This window comes from Monodon monoceros, unplaced genomic scaffold (genome assembly GCF_005190385.1).
Source record: "Monodon monoceros isolate NGI ecotype Baffin Bay Population unplaced genomic scaffold, NGI_Narwhal_1 Super_Scaffold_16, whole genome shotgun sequence".
Lineage (NCBI taxonomy): Eukaryota > Metazoa > Chordata > Mammalia > Artiodactyla > Monodontidae > Monodon > Monodon monoceros.
The window spans coordinates 63,195,874-63,216,353 of NW_021703772.1; the positions used below are offsets into that span (position 1 = coordinate 63,195,874).

The 20,480-nt window shown below is 38.4% G+C and overlaps 1 protein-coding gene across 2 annotated transcripts in view; it reads right to left on the reverse strand.

Moving 5' to 3' along the window:
* CERS6 (ceramide synthase 6) overlaps positions 1-20,480 on the reverse strand; it is a 317,168-nt gene that overhangs the window by 40,754 nt on the left and 255,934 nt on the right. For both annotated transcript variants that reach the window (XM_029225099.1, XM_029225098.1), the window contains exons 7-8: positions 9,046-9,174; positions 5,803-5,909 (exon numbers count right to left, since the gene is read on the reverse strand). In XM_029225099.1, coding sequence (XP_029080932.1) covers positions 5,803-5,909; positions 9,046-9,174 — 236 coding nt within the window. The remainder of the gene's footprint in view (positions 1-5,802; positions 5,910-9,045; positions 9,175-20,480) is intronic.

Consider the following 20,480-nt stretch of genomic DNA (forward strand, 5'->3'; position numbering starts at 1 on the left):
ACGTATGTATATGTATAACTGATTCACTTTGTTATAAAGCAGAAACTAACACACCATTGTAAAGCAATTATACTCCAATAAAGATGTTGAAAAAAAGAACTAGCCTAACATATACTTGCATTTTGTGAAATTCTGTGACATTCTGTGAACAATAATGGTCACTTCTGCTGGCTCAGGATAGGAACAGTCACTTAGGATTTGAGGGACTGAGTCAACCCAGCTCATGTCCATTATTACATGCTCTGAGAACAGAAGTGACTAAAACAAGACACTTTGCCTCTCATAATTGGAGAGAGCATTTAAGAATTTTATTTCAAAAGTATCTATGCTTATGGTTCCTTAATCTAGACTACTTGGAGGTTTTAAAATGCAATAAAAATTTCTGACCACTCGGCCATAATGGAAATTTCCATCTCTAACAGTAATATAACACCTTTTTACAAAATGCTTAATAGTTATAAAGTACTTTATAGTTCTAGAACACTGCTACAAACAATAGTTCATTTGATCCTTAACATTTCCTGGTAAGGTAGATGGAACAATTACTACCATTCTTCTGTGATGAGTCCACAGATGCAGAGAAGCTACACAGCTGGTTTCCTGACATGCAGTGAGGAGAAGAACCGTGACTCAAAGCAAGCAGTCTCTCTACTGACTGCACCGTGCCCCTTCCCTTTCAGGATCTTTGTGGATTTGCCTCTTTCGATACCAGATGCTAATGTATGACTGAAAAATGATGATGCTTACAATGCAGTGTCTTGGCTGGGACAGAATAATAGGGACAGTGATTTAAAAATGACTCTTTTTTTATGTAGCAACTACCGGAAATGTGCCTCATCAACAGCTTTATGGCCTAATTCTTAAATAATATAGTACACTGTATTGTAGGAGAACAATTAAAATTTAGTAAGTACCTGATGAATTGAACTGATGTCAGGAGACCAGAGTCCAGAGAGACTAGGTAAATCATTGACTAAATGAATTGGTTTTCTCTGTACAATAGGAGAAAAACTGCACCTACCTACTTCACAATGAGTTAAGGAGCTCAACTAAGAAAACAGATGTGAGACAATTGGGGATTAAATAGTACCTAATTCACTCAACAAATATTTACTGAGTAGCCATTGGGAGCTAAGCACTGTGATAGATGCTATAATGGGATTAAGCACAAACTACCCTACGCCAATGGAAACCAAAGCTTCATAAAATATGGAAAACTGTTAGGAACTTCAGGGATCACAGACAAACGGAGTTGAGGAAAGACAGGTGCAGATCAATGAACACGGTAACAGCTTACAATGATGGATAGGCTTACTCTCAAAAAGGAGCAAATCATTCACTGTCCAGTTACAACGTAAAGGCTAAAATACATAGACTTTTGAGTAGATGCAGTAACATGAACCACATACCTGATTTCAAAGATTTAGTATGCAGCAAAAGAACGAAATATCTCAATTTTTAATCCTGATTACATGTTCAAATCATATGATTTTGGATATACCGAGTTAAATAAAACGTTATTTAAACAGATGTCACCTGTTTCTTTTTACTTTTTAATGTGGCTACTAGAAAATTTTAAATGACTAAGAAGCCTGACCTATCATATTTCTTTTGGATAGTGGTGTTCTAGAAGACGTATTACGGCCAAAAGAAAAGTCCGGGCAGTGTATGGTTCTGAAAAGGCTAATCATGGTGTATGATGACTTTGTGAGGCATGGACCAAAGATACAAGAGAGAATGAGTCAAGTGTCATCAAACCCACAAATCACAAAAATTCTGATGGCTTACGTGGGAACACAACTATAGTCAGGAGGAACCTGCAAGGTATTGCTGGTGATTCCAAAGCAAATGGGTTGAAAACTAAAAGAAGCGAGGGCACAGGAATCATTTTATTTCTCCTTCCAGCTGAAGCACAAATATTTGAGGGAGAAATAAGTCTATGAAATGCCTGTTAGAACTGAAGTCCAATGGACCTCCAGCACTTTCCCTCCAGCAGTCAGTGACTATCTTACACACATATACTCTACCTGGAATAATGCTTTATTCAGCTGACAGAGCTCCTTGGTACGTGCAACCAAACTAGTTAATACTGACAATCCACTTACAGTACTTATCTCCAATAAATGTTCAGAAAATAACTGATAGTCTCTACGCCCCACACAATCATCAACCAGAATACTGAAGGGACCCGTAGGGATTCAACTGCAAGTGCCCCACGGGAGGCCCATGTCTCATTGAAGTCTCAACACCCAGCCCAGTACTGGTTACACAGTAAGTGCCCAATAAATATTCATTAAATACATAAAAAGTGGTAGTATATTAGAAGGTAAAAGTCCACACCTAACAATACGGAAAAGGCAGAAACCAGAAATTTTAGACTGGTAAGCCTACTGCTGCAGATGGATCATCAAACAGATGGGGGTGAGCACTGAGAAGTGAGGACCCAGGAGCCAGAAAAGGCCTCCTAAAACCACGTCACCCAGATGGGCCGTTATTCTTTTTTTCACCCTGCCTCCACTTGTGCAGAGAACGACTTAAGTAACAGAGTAAATCTTCATGTTCACAAGACCTTTGACAAAATCTCTCATTACACCTTTTAAAAATATGGAGAAATAGCAGGCATAATGACACAGCAGTTCTAAGATAGTAATGAGTAGAAAAATCATAAAGACAGACTGGTGGTTGAGAGATTGAGGTCAGCTTAAAGAAACAGTGTACTAGGAGTCCCTCTGGGTCAACGTTCTTCTTCAGTGAGTTGGGAGAAGCATGAAAGGCATATTTGCAAGTACCATAAAAGTAGCAGGGATAAGTGTGACACTGGATGTGGTTCAGAAGACCCTAATTGGGCTAGAATATCTGAAAACAGCATGATGAAATCTAACAGGAATAAATGTAGGTGGTATGATTAGGTATACAAATGAATCATAATTAGAAATAAAAATACATAAAAATGAAATAAATGTAGGATGAGGGCAATTTGGTCTGGCAGCAGCTCAGCTATTTATCAGATCGCCACCAGTGCGAGGTGAAAGCTCCTTAGAAAATGTCAATGCAAAGGCAAGCTGCATCAGAAGAAATGCAGTTCCGAATACAGCTTTTTGTCAGTGGTCTTATATTTTCTATCAGCCAGTCCACACTTGGAACGTCGTGACAAGAAGGATTCTGAGGAACAAAGGAGAACAAGCAGGAATAACTGAAGGGATTAGAGATGCTTTCTGAAGAGAAGGCCTACAGATGATATATTAGAAAACTTCACGTTCTTAAGAGTTTTCTATCAGAAGTGGTAGCGTACACTTTTTCTGTTTTCCAGAAGGTACTTTTTTTTTTGCGTTACGCGGGCCTCTCACTGTTGTGGCCTCTCCCATTGCAGAGCACAGACTCCGGACATGCAAGCTCAGCGGCCATGGCTCACGGGCCTAGCCACTCCGTGGCATGTGGGATCTTCCCGGACCGGGGCACGAACCCATGTCCCCTGCATCGGCAGGCGAACTCTCAACCACTGCGCCACCAGGGAAGTCCCAGAAGGTACTTTTCTGAGAAGGGGAGGGAGTCACAGATCTTTTGAGAATCTGATAGAGCCACGGGCCCTGCCCCCCAGGAAAAAAATGTACACACATACATTTTACAAACAGTTTCAGGGGGTTCTAAACCAGATTAAGAACCCCTAGCTTAGAAGTTATAAAGACCCAGGTTTCTGTTTCATATTAAAAACTTATTTCTCCCTCGACCTCTAAAGCAATACTCCTAATCAGGAAATTGAGAGAATTCCTATCCTGGGCAGAGGTGTGGGAGAGCAGTTTGGAGCCGATCACCTATAGGGTCCCTCCCAATTCTAGGATTCCCTAATCTAAAAGGAATTTTTGAATAATTTCATAGGATTGAGGCAAATATTTAAAACACTATTTGTTACTGTCGTTCACCTTACTGTTTTAAATACTCTCTATGCCCATTACACTCCAGAAATAGAAACAGGATCAAAACAAAGGTCATCCAAGCACTAACATAATTTATGAGACATATCTGACAAGGATTTCATTCACTGGATGCACAACCACAGTGGCAGCAGGTATACAGAAATTACTTCTTGTCTCCCAAACAATAAAACATTTCCCTCCACAAGTTGCTTTTTGAAAAACTTGGCTGCGCTAAGGGTTGTGGTAGCAGAAGCCCTACAGCATTTGCAGTATCAGCTCTCGTTTTGTATTTGGTTACAAGGATTTTTCTAAGCAGCTGGTTTATATCATCATCACAGGGCATACCCGTGAGTTATTCATTAGCAGCATTACGTAATTTCTATATTCTGAGTTTACGTTCTAGGTAACTCATTGCTGTCTAAACCTGAAGAGCTTTTGCACATTAGCTAGAAAGGAGGAGGAGAGATACATCTCAACGTTAATTCTACCCTTAAAGGGCAATAAGCAAATGAAAGTACTTGAGAGTGATTCTTACTTCTTTAAAATTCAGGTTCTCAGAAATCCTAAGCAGGAAAAGTTTTCTCTTATTCTTTTGAGATATTTTTCCTGGATTTTGCTTGACTTCCTTCTATTTAAATTCCTACCACTAGTTCTGCTAATAATCTTGAAAGAGCTCCAATCCTGAAATAATTATAGATGCATTATATTCAAAATTACTTCAATGTTTGCTACCTACAATCATATAAAACTATAATGACATTTTATATATGCCTGTTGCCAATACACAGCACTGCTGCTGGGATACGATTTTCATAATAAGTAAGTGTGAGAAAGAGCTGCCAGCCTCAAGGAGAAGGGGTGTGTGTGTGTGTGTGTGTGTGTGTGTGTGTGTGTGTGTGTGTGTGAGATTAATTTGTTTACGGAACCTCAGTGATAGATGTTACTCGCTTAAAAGCCCCAACTTTATTTTTGTAATTTTCCTATTGGACTGAAAAGGCAGCCCTTCATTTCTCCACTTTCTCCAATTTCCGTTGCTGTCATTTCCCATTCAGATCAATTTCTCAAAATGGAAAAAAATCTGCCATCAATGGTAGACTTTAAGTGATATGGAGGGATCATTTTTTTCTAGAAGTAATAGCCTTCCATAAAAATTAATGACAGTGGACCTATTTTCTATAGAAAGGATTGTCAAATTCCATCCAAATCTGTCATTATCTTTTTCTTAGCTAATGACATCCAGACATTAAGGGGTCAGAAATCATTTTAAGGGTTACTTTTAAGTTATACTTTCCAGTTGTTTAGTTATAAATGCAGATGATGAGGAGAATTATACAGGACACTGGTTCTCAAACTTTAATGTGTAGCAGAATCATCAGGAAGGCGTATCAAAATCCAGATTGCCAGGCCCCATCTCCAGAGTCTGCGATTCAGTAGGTCTGGGGTGGGTGGGGACCAATAGGTTGCATTTCTAACAAGTCCAGAGGTGACAGCTGCTGCTGCTGGGGGTCCAGGGACAACCCTTGGTGAACCCCTGGTACAGGATGATCCCTGATATCTAACTGATTGCAACACCATATTTCCTTTCTTAATTCAAACTCTCATGGCTAAGGTTTTTGAATCATACTCTAGATTGGAGCCTAAAATGGCAGACAGCTTCCTGTGGCTTAAGAACCTACATAAGCCACATCCTCCTCTAACGATCCTGTGGAAAATATCCGTAAAGAATGCAACCCCCTTCTGGAAGAAGAAATCAAGCTGTTTCTTGAGTCCCTCCCTCGTTTTCTTTAAACTTCTTACTAAGTATCTGGAGTGAAATTCAACAGGAAAATGGTTCATAAAACCTATCTGGATGGGGCGCTTTTATTGGAAAGAAGACTGGCATACTTACCAAAGAGGAAATATACCCAGTCGTGTGGTGATAAAAACCATGGCAAACATAACAAACAGGAGATCACAAATTTTCTGAAATTTGGCGTAATTTGCCATTTTGGCAGCCTGTGAAAGGAAGAAATGTGACAGATTAATTTGGTTAAATTGATAAATGAAAAGCTTCTTTCAATATGCATGAGTCTCCTTTAAGATATAACCTACCAGAGGCATAAAACTGCCTGCTACTTTGAAATGTCATGCATCATGCATCATATTTATAAATTACCCATAAGTCGAGTGAAATGTGATATTAACCATAAGTAGAACTACTGACTGTCAGAGATTTAATAAAATATTCAGCAACCTGAAAAATTCAATTATATGGTTGATTTCAGGAAAACAGAAAAATATGAAATTCTTGCATTACAGATGATATTAGCAAGCCAAAGACGCCAAAACAGGAATTTGGCATAAGAGGTCAAAATAGAAAGTGCTACATAATCCTTTAAACTTGTAATGAGTCCCAAACACTAAGGTCACGAACTTTATAGAGAATATTGAGACTTCCTGCATTTTTTTCCCCCTTTCTACTTAGAATTATAGGTTTTCCTTAAATAGGTATAAGGAGTGCTCTGGGGAGACAGTTTCTTGGCTTATCCTCACAAATTTAGAAATGAATGTGTCAAGATCACATTATTTCAGCGAATCCACTTGGGTATAATTTTCAAATTTACATTAATGGGTCATTTTCTAGATGAAAGTCACTAATGTTCAGAATGTCTGTGAGAATTACACTAATAATTTATGGTAGTGATTTAAGTGACCACTTTTTATATTATAAATTAGTCGAAGGAAGAAATACATCCCTTTCTCTACCATCTACTTTAAAAAAAAAATTTATTTATTTATTTGGCTGTACCGGGTCTTAGTTATGGCACTCGGGATCTGCCTGTGGGATCTTTAGTTGTGGCATGCGGGATCTAATTCCCTGCCCAGAGACTGAACTCGCGCCCCCTGCATTGGAAGCGTGGAGCCTTAACCGCTGGACCACCAGGGAAGTCCCTGCCATCTACTTTTTATAGATGATTCTAAGTAAGAACAGGTGACACTGAAAACATAATTGTCCTTGATTACTGCTTTTTACATTTTCACATATAATTCACAGTACCCACACACAGGGTTATAAATTGAAGAGGTCTTTTAAATTCATAACATTATTTTCTACTTCTTGTAAAGTTAAATTAGCTGAGTCAAACTTGAAAGGATTGTTGACAGTATCCACAGAAGCTATAATTTAATAGCTTTAAGTAAAATACAAAGCTACCAGAGAAATATATTCCTAAGGGGAAATATCTATTAATTGAGTGGAAGCCAGGATTATGAACTTTTAATTTCATGCATACTTTGGATGTGACACCACAACTTATACTAAGAAAGAAAAAAAGCATCTTCTGCCTCCTTCTGGCTACGTAAACCATGTAGCTTTCTTTTACATTCATTCACCAGTATTCAATAAAAAAAGCATTAAACATCCATTTTTCTGAAATGTCTAAGCCATAGATTCCACTTTGAAGAGTCAACATATCTCATTATTTGGATATTCTCAAGCATTATTTTATGATGTCAAAGAGAATCCAAATGATGAAGAACATTTGCTTTTAAGCCACATGACTGGGATTTCTGGATTATTTTTCTTTTCTAGATAAAAGTGGTGGATGATGATTCAACCCACATTTTCTGAATTATGGCTCTGCCAAGCATTATGCCATCCATTTCCCCAGACACTAGAGTTGGCAGATTATACAGGATTGACTTCAAAACTGTATATTGCTATATAAATTTCTACCTCCAAGCACACTTAGGATTTAACCACATGGTAACTGACTTTCAGGAAATTGCCTTTATACTAGTTTTATTTCTCCTGTAAAAAAATTCCCTGGTGGCGCAGTGTTTGGGAGTCCACCTGCTGATGCAGGGGACACGGGTTCGTGCCCCGGTCCGGGAAGATCCCACGTGCCACGGAGCGGCTGGGCCCGAGAGCCATGGCCGCTGAGCCTGCGCGTCCGGAGCCTGTGCTCCGCAACGGGAGAGGCCACAACGGTGAGAGGCCCGCGTACCGCAAAAAAGAAAGAAAAAAAAATGTGCTGAATAGAATCTAGCTTGAATCACTTAAAAACCATAGCGCCAAACTATCATCTGACATATCCAACCCATTAGGACTACTTTTCTGTTTCATAGCCTTATAGGGACCAGAGTCTTTAATGAAGTGCTGTATACACTTCAAACCTTGACTAATTGCCTTTATAGCAGATTCAATTTTATGGCCTGGAATTTCTGCTTATATTGGAATAACAAATAATTACTGGAGGGCACCTCTATTCTACATTCACAGTGATAGCACATGCTTCAAAGGGGCAGAACTGTGGGCCAACAGGAATAAAAAATAAGCATACGGATTCTAAGACCCATTTCTACATGGAATTTGTACTCTGGTAAGTTCATTTTTGACCAGTTATATAAATTTCTTAGGACTAAAATGAAAAAACTAGAGTTATATAACCTTATTGAGTATGTCTCTTCATGGAGGCCGTGATTAAGAGTAAATACCGCATCAAAATTTTACTTGGGATTTTATCTTTTGAAATATGCTAGAAGCATTTTTCTTTTTCTTTTTTTTTGCTACTTGAGTAATTTTAAGTGATAATGGTTTAGAAACTTAATCAAAGTGCAACCAATATTTCCTCAGATATTCTTAATGCTTACATGCATAGAAAACATAGTTTTTATATAAAATTTGTAATTCATATATACTTTCACTATAAAAATACTAGGATAATATGTATATTGGTAATAAAAACTATGACTACTCATTAATTTCATCAGGATGTACTATTACTAACTAAACAGAGCTATATACACTTCCCAGATAAATCAGTGTGAAACCTGTAACACTAGAAACAAAACCTATTCAAATAGTAATTTTCCTATTGTAAAACACTCATTTCTTAAGTGTGGAAGGGTTAAGGTTTTCATTATTCTATTAATAAAGAATGCTGACTTGGTGAATGTTTTTTGCACACCACTTTATATACTAAAGTCTCACTTTCACCAATTTAACCTACAAAGAAACACTCCGCAGTTTCAAAGCAGTCATGTACTAACTTCTCCCAGCACCATCTATCAGACCCTAGAAAAACTGATGATCTGGGGGATTTCCTGAATTCCAAATTTTGTATTCTTGTAGATGAAAGAAAACTTTTACCTCTAGAAGAGCATCGGCTGAATCATGGAGACAGAGGACTAGGGTCCCTACTCGGGCCATGTTGTTGACATATGAAAAGGTAATCAAAAAAATAGATACAAGATGATGCAGGAACATAACGCCAAAGTCCTGGGAAGGAGAAGACACAGGCATGTTAGTTAGGACTTCGCAGCAACGCAGCTTTTCCATTCATCTATTCAACCATTCATCCAATAATTTTAAGGCTCTCTATGGGTCCAGCACTGGGAACACTAATGTGAGTAAGAGATAGTTCTACACTTTTGAGAGTTTACTGAGTCCTGGGAGAGAAACACAGGACACCAGTGACCGTGGAAAATGTGATCAACACCAGGACTAAGGCCAAATCATAAAGGGTGTTTTGTACTAAGCCAAGGAATTTGAAGCTATGGGAGGAACTGCCATAGGATTTGGTGAATGAAAAATATTGCCTGCCATATCAGTAAACAAAGGATGTTGCAGCCATCAAGCCATCACATTACAGCCTCCCCTAGAGTGAGCCCTGAGGAAACTCAGGATGGAAACAGGATGCCTCCCGTCTAGCAGTCAGCTGCTGCAGCCACCCCTGACAGTGCACCCTGAGGAGACTCAGGATGAGAAAGCAGAGGATACTGGCCCCAGATAGCTGAGGTGCATATCAAAGGAATGATTCCAGGGAGCCCAGACTCTTGCATCTTCCCATACATAGAAAAGAGCTAAATTCCTTAACTTGAGGTATCTGGCTTTCTTTCATTAACAGTAATCTTTTGATGTTCCGACTACCTGGTGTTTGTTGCAAAAAATCCTATATATTCTGGCTCCCCCTTTGTCTCTTCGGAGCAATCTCTCAGAGTGATTGGAGATGCTCTGTCCCCAGCTTAAGGACTCAGTTTTGTCCATCATTTATTTGACGATGTGAGAATTATGTTTTATTATATAATTCTCAAATTTTAGGTTGTGCTTTTTTTTTTCAGTCGACAGGTTTTAAGCAAAGAAAGGTATTACTTGGATTTGTACTTTAGGAAAATCTTTTGGGTAGCAGCGCAGGTCCAACTAGACCACTTCTCTGACTATGAGTGGCTGGAGATTTGGCATCCTTCTCCTGGAATATGCCCAATGAGATGTTAAAATAAGAATCATAATATGTTGGCATTTCTGATGGGTCCTACACAAACAAGCTCTCAATTTTAACCATTATCCATCTACAGTCATTAGAAAAAAATAATTGGCAAAAGTAATGGTAAGCTGGCCATCCTCATTTGGTCAACTTCAAGGGAGCTGCTTCTTGGCCCATGTGAAAAGATCATCTTTCTCTGGTACTGATTTATCTTCTGGCCACCTGGTTTATTGTAACATGGAATTTCTGTTGCTTAGAAATGGTGTCTCTCTTACTGATATTTTTACTCTTATTTAATCTGAATTTCTCCCAGAGTAAACTTGAACTTCTCTGGGGCTTAAATGCCAGGACTAGCCCTAATGATGATCTACTTGAAACCATGGAGAAAGAGGACTACTCTCTTATGGGCCATTCATGTAGAGATAAATGAGCCAAAATGAGATGCATATTTTGCAACAGAGAGAGAAAAAGAGAGCAAGTGTGTGCACACATACATATTCTGTTGATGTCAAGAAGTTTGGGGTCTGAAAGGTCAACTATGATGACTTTTAAATGGCTTTAAAACATTTAAACAATATTTTTTGTTTAGATCCTGAAAGTAACTAATGATAATCTGTAATAATGAAATATTGCTCCCATTAGGTCATTTTTCCATTTATTTCATTGTATAGCTCCCATATTGAAAAAATTTCCAATTATTTGATTTTAATTTATATAACTTAAACCTATAAAGCTATGGATTTTTCTACTGTTTAAATTCCTGTACTACAGAACTCTTTAAGAATATCATTTTATATTTTATAAAATCAAGCTTTAAATGACAATGATGAAATAAAGTTAAAATGGGTATATTTTTAAAAACACACACAATGTTTAAATGGTTCTGTATACACTTTGGTGAACGTGTCCAGAGGTTACTTTTCTGCCTTGGAAAGTGCCAGACATTTACTGATAACCATATTGATTTATTACTAGGATAAACAATGTATTAGTTTCTTAAATAAGGTCGAATAATTTTAAAAATGAAGTACAACTATTTCTCTTATTTTCAATTAACCTAGTCTCCGTGTTGCCATGATGGTGAATACCACCGTTGGCAGAATCATCTGTCTTGCATTAATTCATTCTAATGGCCACAGTAGAACTACAGTACCAAGTTGTGCAAACTCCTGCCGCCTGTTGACCTACCACTATACTCCTTCCTCCAGACCCACATTTGCATCTAGTTCTCAGCTCACTGGCAGAGAGAAATGAAGACCATGCTCTGAGTTTATTTAATCAGTGATTATGGACAGACTCAACTTACCAGTTTTACCTACTTCTCTTGATTTTCTCTGATGCTTTTGTAGTCTCTAGGATTTTCCTAAAGCATTAGAGTTGAACAATACCAAAATGCCTAAGGCATATGAGAAAAATTGCTTTGATAACGTTTCCCACGGGAAGATGAAGTCTCTTCACTACAGGCTGTTATCAGAAATGTATCACCTGGCATACAGTGATCTACCAGACAATAGCTACTTCAAAACAATGGATCAATTAAAGTGGAGCTAACCTATCCACTGACATTTTATACTGTTTCATAAACATAATTAAATAAAAACACAGAGTGCTAATTCAACAGTTCACTGAGTTTATATTCGCCCATGCTGAATTCACAGATTTTAAAGTCTAACTAGCTGAGTACCTAACCAGAACAATACTTTCCACATTTCTCTTTGTTTAGCCCTAAATGATTGCTCTTGATTCACTGAAAGAGAAGAGGTTTTCTCGATTTAATTTTAAAATGAATAAACATAAATTGATTAAAACACGTATGGAGGATTAGGGCCATTTTATAATTCAGTTTCCTAACATGTATCTGATATATATGTCAATAAATAAAACAATGCCCTTGGCAATACAGCAAGGCTGTCCTAAAAACAAAAGCCTTATTTTTCAGACAAAGTTTGCTTTGTGAAGATGATTTTTGCATAAAAATCCCCTCGTCCTAGAAAACATTTATGACTGAGGGGCTCAAAGCTATGCTCATTGAAGAAGACCAATTTTCATTATACTGTCATATCTGTATGAACATGAAAAGCATGAATAATGGATTTTGTCTTTTACACTTCTGCTTCCGAAAGCATTATACACAATGAAATACCTTTAATAAAATCCCTGCAATCATTATTTTTTGTTACTCTCATTCCCTCACCCTGACACATTTTTTTGAATAGGCAGTGAATCTGGTCCAAATAACAGTTTTTAAATGAATTGTCAATTTAGACTTTATCAGTGCATGGTGGGAAATGCCCATCCTCATGTTTGTTACTGCTGAAAGTGACTGGGTACAGGCAAGTTGCAGGAAACTTAGCATTTTAGGCTGAGAATATTTCCTTCCATTTTCAGTAGCATCAGTTAGGTAGAGATTGTGATTTCTCGTTGGCCCTCATATTGAAGACGGATCCCGAAGTCCTTAGACAAAATTGACGACTGGCCTGGCTACCTGCATCAGTGGTCCCCAACCTCCTGTCATTCTGCCATATGGTTTCTGGATACATTCATAGCTCTAGTCAAGGGGTCCTTCTACGTTCCCTTCCTGATATTTACCCTGACCCCAGCCCCTCATTCCAGTGGCTTCTCCTACGTTAATTATCAGAGACAAGGGAAAAAAATAGATATGGACTTGACTCAAGCACGATTAGAATAAGCCTAAAATGAAAAGATTCAAGTAAAAGCCATTCATTTTAATACCAGAAGTTGGTAAGAAAACGCTGTTTTTTCCTTATTATATTTCTGAATGACATTTAGCGAACCCAGAACAGAGTCAGTCTGTTCTGTGTAGCTTTCACATCAGAAACTCGTAGGTGCAAGTAAACCTGTAGCTACTTGGGCTCCATCCCCGACTCTTAGAATGAGAATCGGCATCCTTAACTCAGTTCTCCAGGGGAATTCTCTGCACAATAAAAGATCGGCATCAAAGGGCCAGAGAGGTCACCCTCTCATTAAGACATAAGTCTGATGTTCTATATGATGCAACTCCATTTGCAATGGTCAGGCTGAAAGAGGCTTTGAAATAATACTCTGTTTTCAGGAAGCACCAGAAATTCACCTTGATATACACATTTTTATGAGAGCAAAATTAACTCTATTCTCATTTTTAAACAACTCACTACAAATAAGAAACTTGTTCTCTAAATTCTCATTTGCTAGACAAAGTATTAACAATTTTATGCAGTTTCTTTTGGGAATAATCTTTGTAACAAATAAAGAAAAGCACTGGTGAACCTTCTCAAAGAGGAGTAAGAAGACCAAGGTTTTAAGTGATGGCTGATTTAGATGCTCACATATGGTGAAAAATATGACATATCACTATGCAAGACAAAGAAAAGACTCTTCTTTCTTGGATGCAAGTGACATGTGCCAGCTTTCCCAAATTTAATAAATATCATAAATAAATATCATTAATAAACTTACTCTAACTCATGAATAGAAATCAGGTAATACCAGGTCAACCATTTAACAGATTTCCAAACTCTCTATGACACAGAGGGACAGAAACATAATTTGAAACTGATTTCATTTTATGGCAACTATAGCAGTAATAGAAATCTCTCATTTCTGTGTGTTTTGTTTTTTTAAAACAACAGTTTTCTTATTTGAGTCTTCAAGGTACAAAGAAATTAGCAGGACTTTTAACAGAGTAACATGCTCTTTTTTTCTAGAGATCAATAACACTCTCCCTATTTCTTCCCTGGCGATTGTGCAACCTGGGGGTAAAACTCAGAATGTTGGGGAGCAATGCGGCTGTGCAGGAAGTGTACTTCAAGCCTGTAACTTGGAAACATGCAGGGGAGAGTGTCCACTCAGGTTCCCCCTCCACTCACGGAGATGGGGAGAACTTCAGATAAAACTTACGTGTGACAAGAATAATCGTAGTTAAATACTTTTCCCATTGAGGTAATATGAAAATATAATAGATTTTCAACCTTTGGCTATGTATAGCTAAAGTCCTGACTAAGAGTATGAACATATATATATTCCTCTTAAAAAGCAAAGAAACAAACGACTACAAAACTGTCCAGGTTGTAAAGACAATGACTGCAATGAAAGTATACTCAGAGTGATTTATAAAAATCAGTTGATTCTGATTTGCCCCATATTAGGCAACTTGAAAATTATACCTTTCTCTTACCAGCGCATGACGCAAGGAGTTCATATAATGTATGTAAATGTAAATGTCAACCTTTGGGTATCTGGAATCTCCCACATTTACTTGGTTATTATATTTTTAGCTGGCCTTGAGTTTTGGCTCACTCTAAAGAGAACCAGTTAAATGTGCCATTTAAAGAAAGGTATTTCAAATAACAAGTTCTTCAAAAATTGTAACTAAAGTTCGCTCTCATTCTCATGTATAGCCTATGCACTCTGGTGTAAATATTTATGGGAAAATCTGGAAATGGATGAAAAATTGTGATTTATTTGGGAAATGTTTAATTATAAAGTAGAGGAGTCCTGGCAGGAATGATTCAATTATCTCATCTCTAAAAGCAGTCCATGAATAAAACCTCATTCACACAAAATCTAAAGTCAAATTTATTTTTACACTTTTTTTCCCCAATAGACTAGATTTTTCACCTTTGGGCCTAAATATATACAGATTTAGGTCCTTGAGGGAGATACCTGTCTCCTACAAATATAATTCTAAAAATAGTAAATGCTAAGAAATTGATTGGTTAAAGACTTTAAACTTGCTACTGTTACTATCAAAATGTTTTAAAAATATATACTGATAGGCTTCCCTGGTGGCGCAGTGGTTGAGAGTCCGCCTGCCGATGCAGGGGACACGGGTTCGTGCCCCAGTCTGGGAAGATCCCACATGCCGCGGAGCGGCTAGGCCCGTAAGCCATGGCCGCTGAGCCTGCGCGTCCGGAGCCTGTGCTCCGCAACGGGAGAGGCCACAACAGTGAGAGGCCCGCGTACCGCAAAAAAAAAAAAAAAATTAAAATAAATAAATAAATAAATTATATATATATATATATATATATATATATACACTGATGTGATGTGAATATCTCTACTAGCCATTCTCCAAGCTGACATCCTCACTGTTCACCAAATTTGTGTGTACAGGTGACTCAACTTTAGAGCAGAGAAAGACACACTATGGCCCCCAGGCCAAATCTGGCCCTCATTTGTTTTTGTAAATAATGTTTTATTAGAACACAGCCACATCCATTTGTTTAATTATTGTTTATGGCAGTGTTCTTGCTACAGTGGTAGAGTTAAGTGGTTGCAACAGAGACTATACAGCCTCCAAGTTTAAAATATTTACTAGCAGGCCCTTTACAGAAAAGTTTGACGAGCCCTGCCTTAGAGCCACATCAAAAGGCATAACATGGGAAACTCAGCCATGTAATTTGAGATGTGGCAATTGCATAGGCTCAAGGCTTCCTTCATCACATTTTCTTTAGATACAGAATATGTATGAGGTTTAATTTTCATAGCTATTCAGAAGTAACCCATTAAGTATTACTTTCAAAATTCAGATAAATCATTTAAAAAAAAGAGTTTTGGCAGGTATCTCCATCAAAATTCTCATGATAAACTATAACTACAACTTCAAGATCATTTTCAAATCGAGGAGCTTCTTCAGAAAAAGCTTGAGCTTTTGTAAAAACAAGAGCTGCCTGTCCGGATGCAATATATTACTCTCTCTACTGCTACATGTGCCATTACTTCAGAGGTTCTGGGAACATACATAAATGAAATAAAGAACTTCTGTGTAAGCAGTGTTTACCCAATCTTTCTCCTGTGTAACATTTGTGGCACATTTTAAGATCAAGAAGTCATATCATCTCATCTACTATGAATTGTTTAGCTGATATTTAATCTTTAATTGATTTTATTACTGTGGAAAAAGGTGCAATAAAATTTTATTTGCACAGTAGGACACAGTAAGACAGTGCCCCCAATACCCTCCCACTGTGCCTGGCCAGAGCTCGGAACTTAATCTGCAACTCCCTGGAGCCCTCCTCCCTGCTTTCCTTTCCTCTTCCCATTGAAAGTACACTCTCCAAATGCACTCTGCTTTCAAATGATGTAGCTATTTTCCTTAATTATACACACGTCTTTTTTCTCATTGAATCTTTGTATAGAGATGTTCTCCATAACTACAAGTCTTGCCAAATTACAAGCTCCAGGAGTTGCAGGCCTTTATATACATCATCTGGGCTTATATACATCATCTGGACTGTTTAAACTACTCTTGGGGCTTCCCTGGTGGTGCAGTGGTTAAGAATCCGCGTGCCAGGACTTCCCTGGTGGCGCAGTGGTTGAGAGTCTGCCTGCCGATGCAGGGGACACAGGTTCGTGCCCCAGTCCGGGAGGATCCCACATGCCACAGAGCGGCTGGGCCCGTGAGCCATGGTCGATGAGCCTGCGCGTCCGGAGCCTGTGCTCTGCAACGGGAGAGGCCACAACAGTGGCCCGTGTACCGCAAAAAAAAAAAAAAAAAAAAAAAAAGAATCCGCGTGCCAATGCAGGGGACACGGTTTTGAGCCCTGGTCCGGAAAGATCCTACATGCCGGGGAGCAACTAAGCTCATGCTCCATAACTACTGAGCCTGTGCTCTAGAGCCCGCGAGCCACAACTACTGAGCCTGCACGCCTAGAGCCTGTGCTCCGCAACAAGAGAAGCCACTGCAACGAGAAGCCCGCGCAACGCAACAAAGAGTAGCCCCCACTCGCTGAAACTAGAGAAAGCCTGCGCACAGCAACGAAGACCCAACGCAGACAAAAATAAATAAATATTTAAAATAAATAAATAACTACTCTTGGCCCAGCCACACTACTTTGTACAGCTTTTAATGCCAGAAAGGTCACTTCTGAGACATTTAAAATATACTCAACATAACAGTCTTAAGTGATACGCAGGTTAAAAAACTTTATTCTTTTTTTTCAGGAGGAAAAAGGCAAGGGCAACACTTACTGTCAAGTAAAACCATTCAGGTTGAAAACGTCCGGAATGATCAGTAGGGGGCAGACTGTGTTCAACTAAAATCAGAACTATCCCAGGACGGAAAAGCCATCATCCTCATATCTACTGCAACGCCCTTGGGGTCCCAAATGACAATACGCCATCAAGGTCTCAACTTGGTGCTTTAGATGGAAGATGGAAGAAGTCTCCTTTAGGTCAGCCAGGTTGGGATTATGTTGTAAGTTGTCAGGAGGGGTGACGAGAAACTCTTATTATTGTCATCAGTCTTCGCTTCTCCTAATCCCTCTTCCTTCAGCAGCCTGAGCTCCCCACCTCCCTTCACAGACAGAACTCTACACGCAGAATTCACTTGCCAACTTTCTTGCCCCCATGCAGGCCTCTGGCCCTTCAGGGTTTTTTTGTCTTTGTTTCTGTTTTCCTGGATGGAATTCTTGTGTATTCTCTTCTTTTCTCCAAGCCCCACTCCAACTTGATTACCTGAAGAACTTCTATCTACCCTGAGATTTGCCTACTAATTCAAAGATTCTGACTTCTGAGATTTATTCTCAACAACCTCCACATAAGGTAAGTACTCTTCGAACGCCATTTATAAAGAAACTGAGGCACAGAAAAGCAACGTAATCTTTTCAGAGTTACACAGTAAGGACAGGCCACAGGCAGGTCTGCATCCAGTTCTGTGTGACTCCAGAGCTCAGGCTCCGATCACAGTGGGCTGCTTCTCAGAAACAAGCACAGAAGAAAAGACAACAATAAGGAATGGGGCAGTGAAAGAGGACACCTTTTTCTTTTTTTTCACATCTTTATTGGAGTATAATTGCTTTACAATGGTGTGTTAGTTTCTGCTTTATAACCAAGTCAATAAGCTATAAATATACACATGTCCCCATATCTTCTCCCTCTTGCATCTCCCTCCCACCCTCCCTATCCCATCCCACTAGGTGGACACAAAGCACCGAGCTGATCTCCCTGTGCTATGTGGTTGCTTCCCACTAGATATCTATTTTACATTTGGTAGTGTATATATGTCCATGCCACTCTCTCGCTTACTGACCTACTTCACTCTGAATGACAGACTCTAGGTCCATCCACCTCACTACAAATAACTCAATTTTGTTCCTTTTTATGGCTGAGTAATATTCTATTATATATATGTGCCACATCTTCTTTATCCATTCATCTGTCAATGGACACTTAGATTGTTTCCATGTACTGGCTATTGTAAATAGTACTGCAATGAACATTGTGGTACATGACTCTTTTTGAATTATGGTTTTCTCAGGGTATAGGCCCAGTAGTGGGATTGCTGGGTCATATGGTAGTTCTATTTTTAGTTTTTTAAGGAAGCTCCATACTGTTCTCCATAGTGGCTATATCAATTTACATTCCCACCAACAGTGCAAGAGGGTTCCCTTTTCTCCACACCCTCTCCAGAATTTACTGTTTGTAGATATTTTGATGATAGCCATTCTGACCAGTGTGAGATGATATCTCATTGTAGTTTTGATTTGCATTTCTCTAATGATTAATGAAGTTGAGCATCCTTTCATGTGCTTGTTGGCAATCTGTATATCTTTTCTGGAGAAATGTCTATTTAGGTCTTTTGCCTATTTTTGGATTGGGTTGTTTCTTTTTTTGCATATTGAGCTGCATGAGCTCCTTGTAAATTTTGGAGATTAATCCTTTGCCAGTTGCTTCGTTTGCAAATATTTTCTCCCACTCTGAGGGTTGTCTTTTGGTCTTGTTTATGGTTTCCTTTGCTGTGCAAAAACTTTTAAGTTTCTTTAGGCCCCATTTATTATTCTTTTTATTTCCATTTCTCTAGGAGGTGGGTCAAAAAGGATCTTGCTGTGATTTATGTCATGGAGTGTTCTGCCTATGTTCTCCTCTGAGAGTTTTATAGTATCCAGTCTTACATTTAGGTCTTTAATCCATTTTGAGTTTATTTTTCTGTGTGGTGTTAGGGAGTGTTCTAATTTCATTCTTTTAAATGTAGCGTCCAGTTTTCCCAGCACCACTTATTGAAGAGGCTGTCTTTTCCCCACTGTATATTCTTGCCTCCTTTATCAAAGATAAGGTGACCATATGTGTGTGGGTTTACTGCTGGGCTTTCTATCCTGTTCCATTGATCTATATTTCTGTTTTTGTGCCAGTATCATACTGTCTTAATTACTGTAGCTTTGTAATAAAGTCTGAAGTCCAGGAGCCTGATTCCTCCAGCTCCGGTTTTCTTTCTCAAGATTGCTTTGGCTGAATTTGGGGTCTTTTGTTTTTCCATACAAATTGTGAAATTTTTTGTTCTAGTTCTGTGAAAAATGCCAGTGGTAATTTGATAGGGATTGCACTTAATCTGCAGATTGCTTTGGGCAGTAGAGTCATTTTCACAATGTTGATTCTTCCAATCCAAAAACATGGTATATCTCTCCATCTGTTTGTATCATGTTTAATTACTTTCATCAGTGTATTATAGTTTTCTGTATACAGGTCTTTTGTCTCCTTAGGTAGGTTTATTCCTAGGTATTTTATCCTTTTTGTTGCAATGGTAAATGGGAGTGTTTCCTTAATTTCTCTTTCAGGTTTTTCATCATTAGTATATAGGAATGCAAGAGATTTCTGTGCATTAATTTTATATCCTGCTACTTTACCAAATTCATTGATTAGCTCTAGTAGTTTTCTGGTAACATGTTTAGGATTCTATATGTATACTATCATGTCATCTGCAAACAGTGACAGTTTTACTTCTTCTTTTCTGATTTGGATTCCATTTATTTCTTTTTCTTCTCTGATTGCCATGGCTAAATCTTCCAAAACTATGTTGAATAATAGTGGTGAGAGTGGGCAACCTTGTCTTGTTCCTCATCCTAGTGGAAATGGTTTCAGTTTTTCACTATTGAGAAAGATACTGGCTGTGGGTTTGTCATATATGGCCTTTATTATGTTGAGATGAGTTTCCTCTATGCCTACTTTCTGGAGTTTATATCATAAATGGGTGGTGAATTTTGTCAAAAGGTTTTTCTGCATCTATTGATCATATGGTTTTTATCCTTCAAATTGTTAATATGGTATACCACATTGATTGATTTGCACATATTGAAGAATCCCTGCATTCCTGGGAAAAACCCCACTTGATCATGGTGTATGATCCTTTTAATGTGCTGTTGGATTGTTTGCTAGTATTTTGTTGAGGATTTTTGCATCTATGTTCATCAGTGATAGTGGTCTGTAGTTTTCTTTTTTTGTGACATCTTTGTCTGGTTTTGGTACCAGGGTGATGGTGGCCTCGTAGAATGAGTTTGGGAGTGTTCCTCCCTCTGCTATATTTTGGAAGAGTTTGAGAAGGATACGG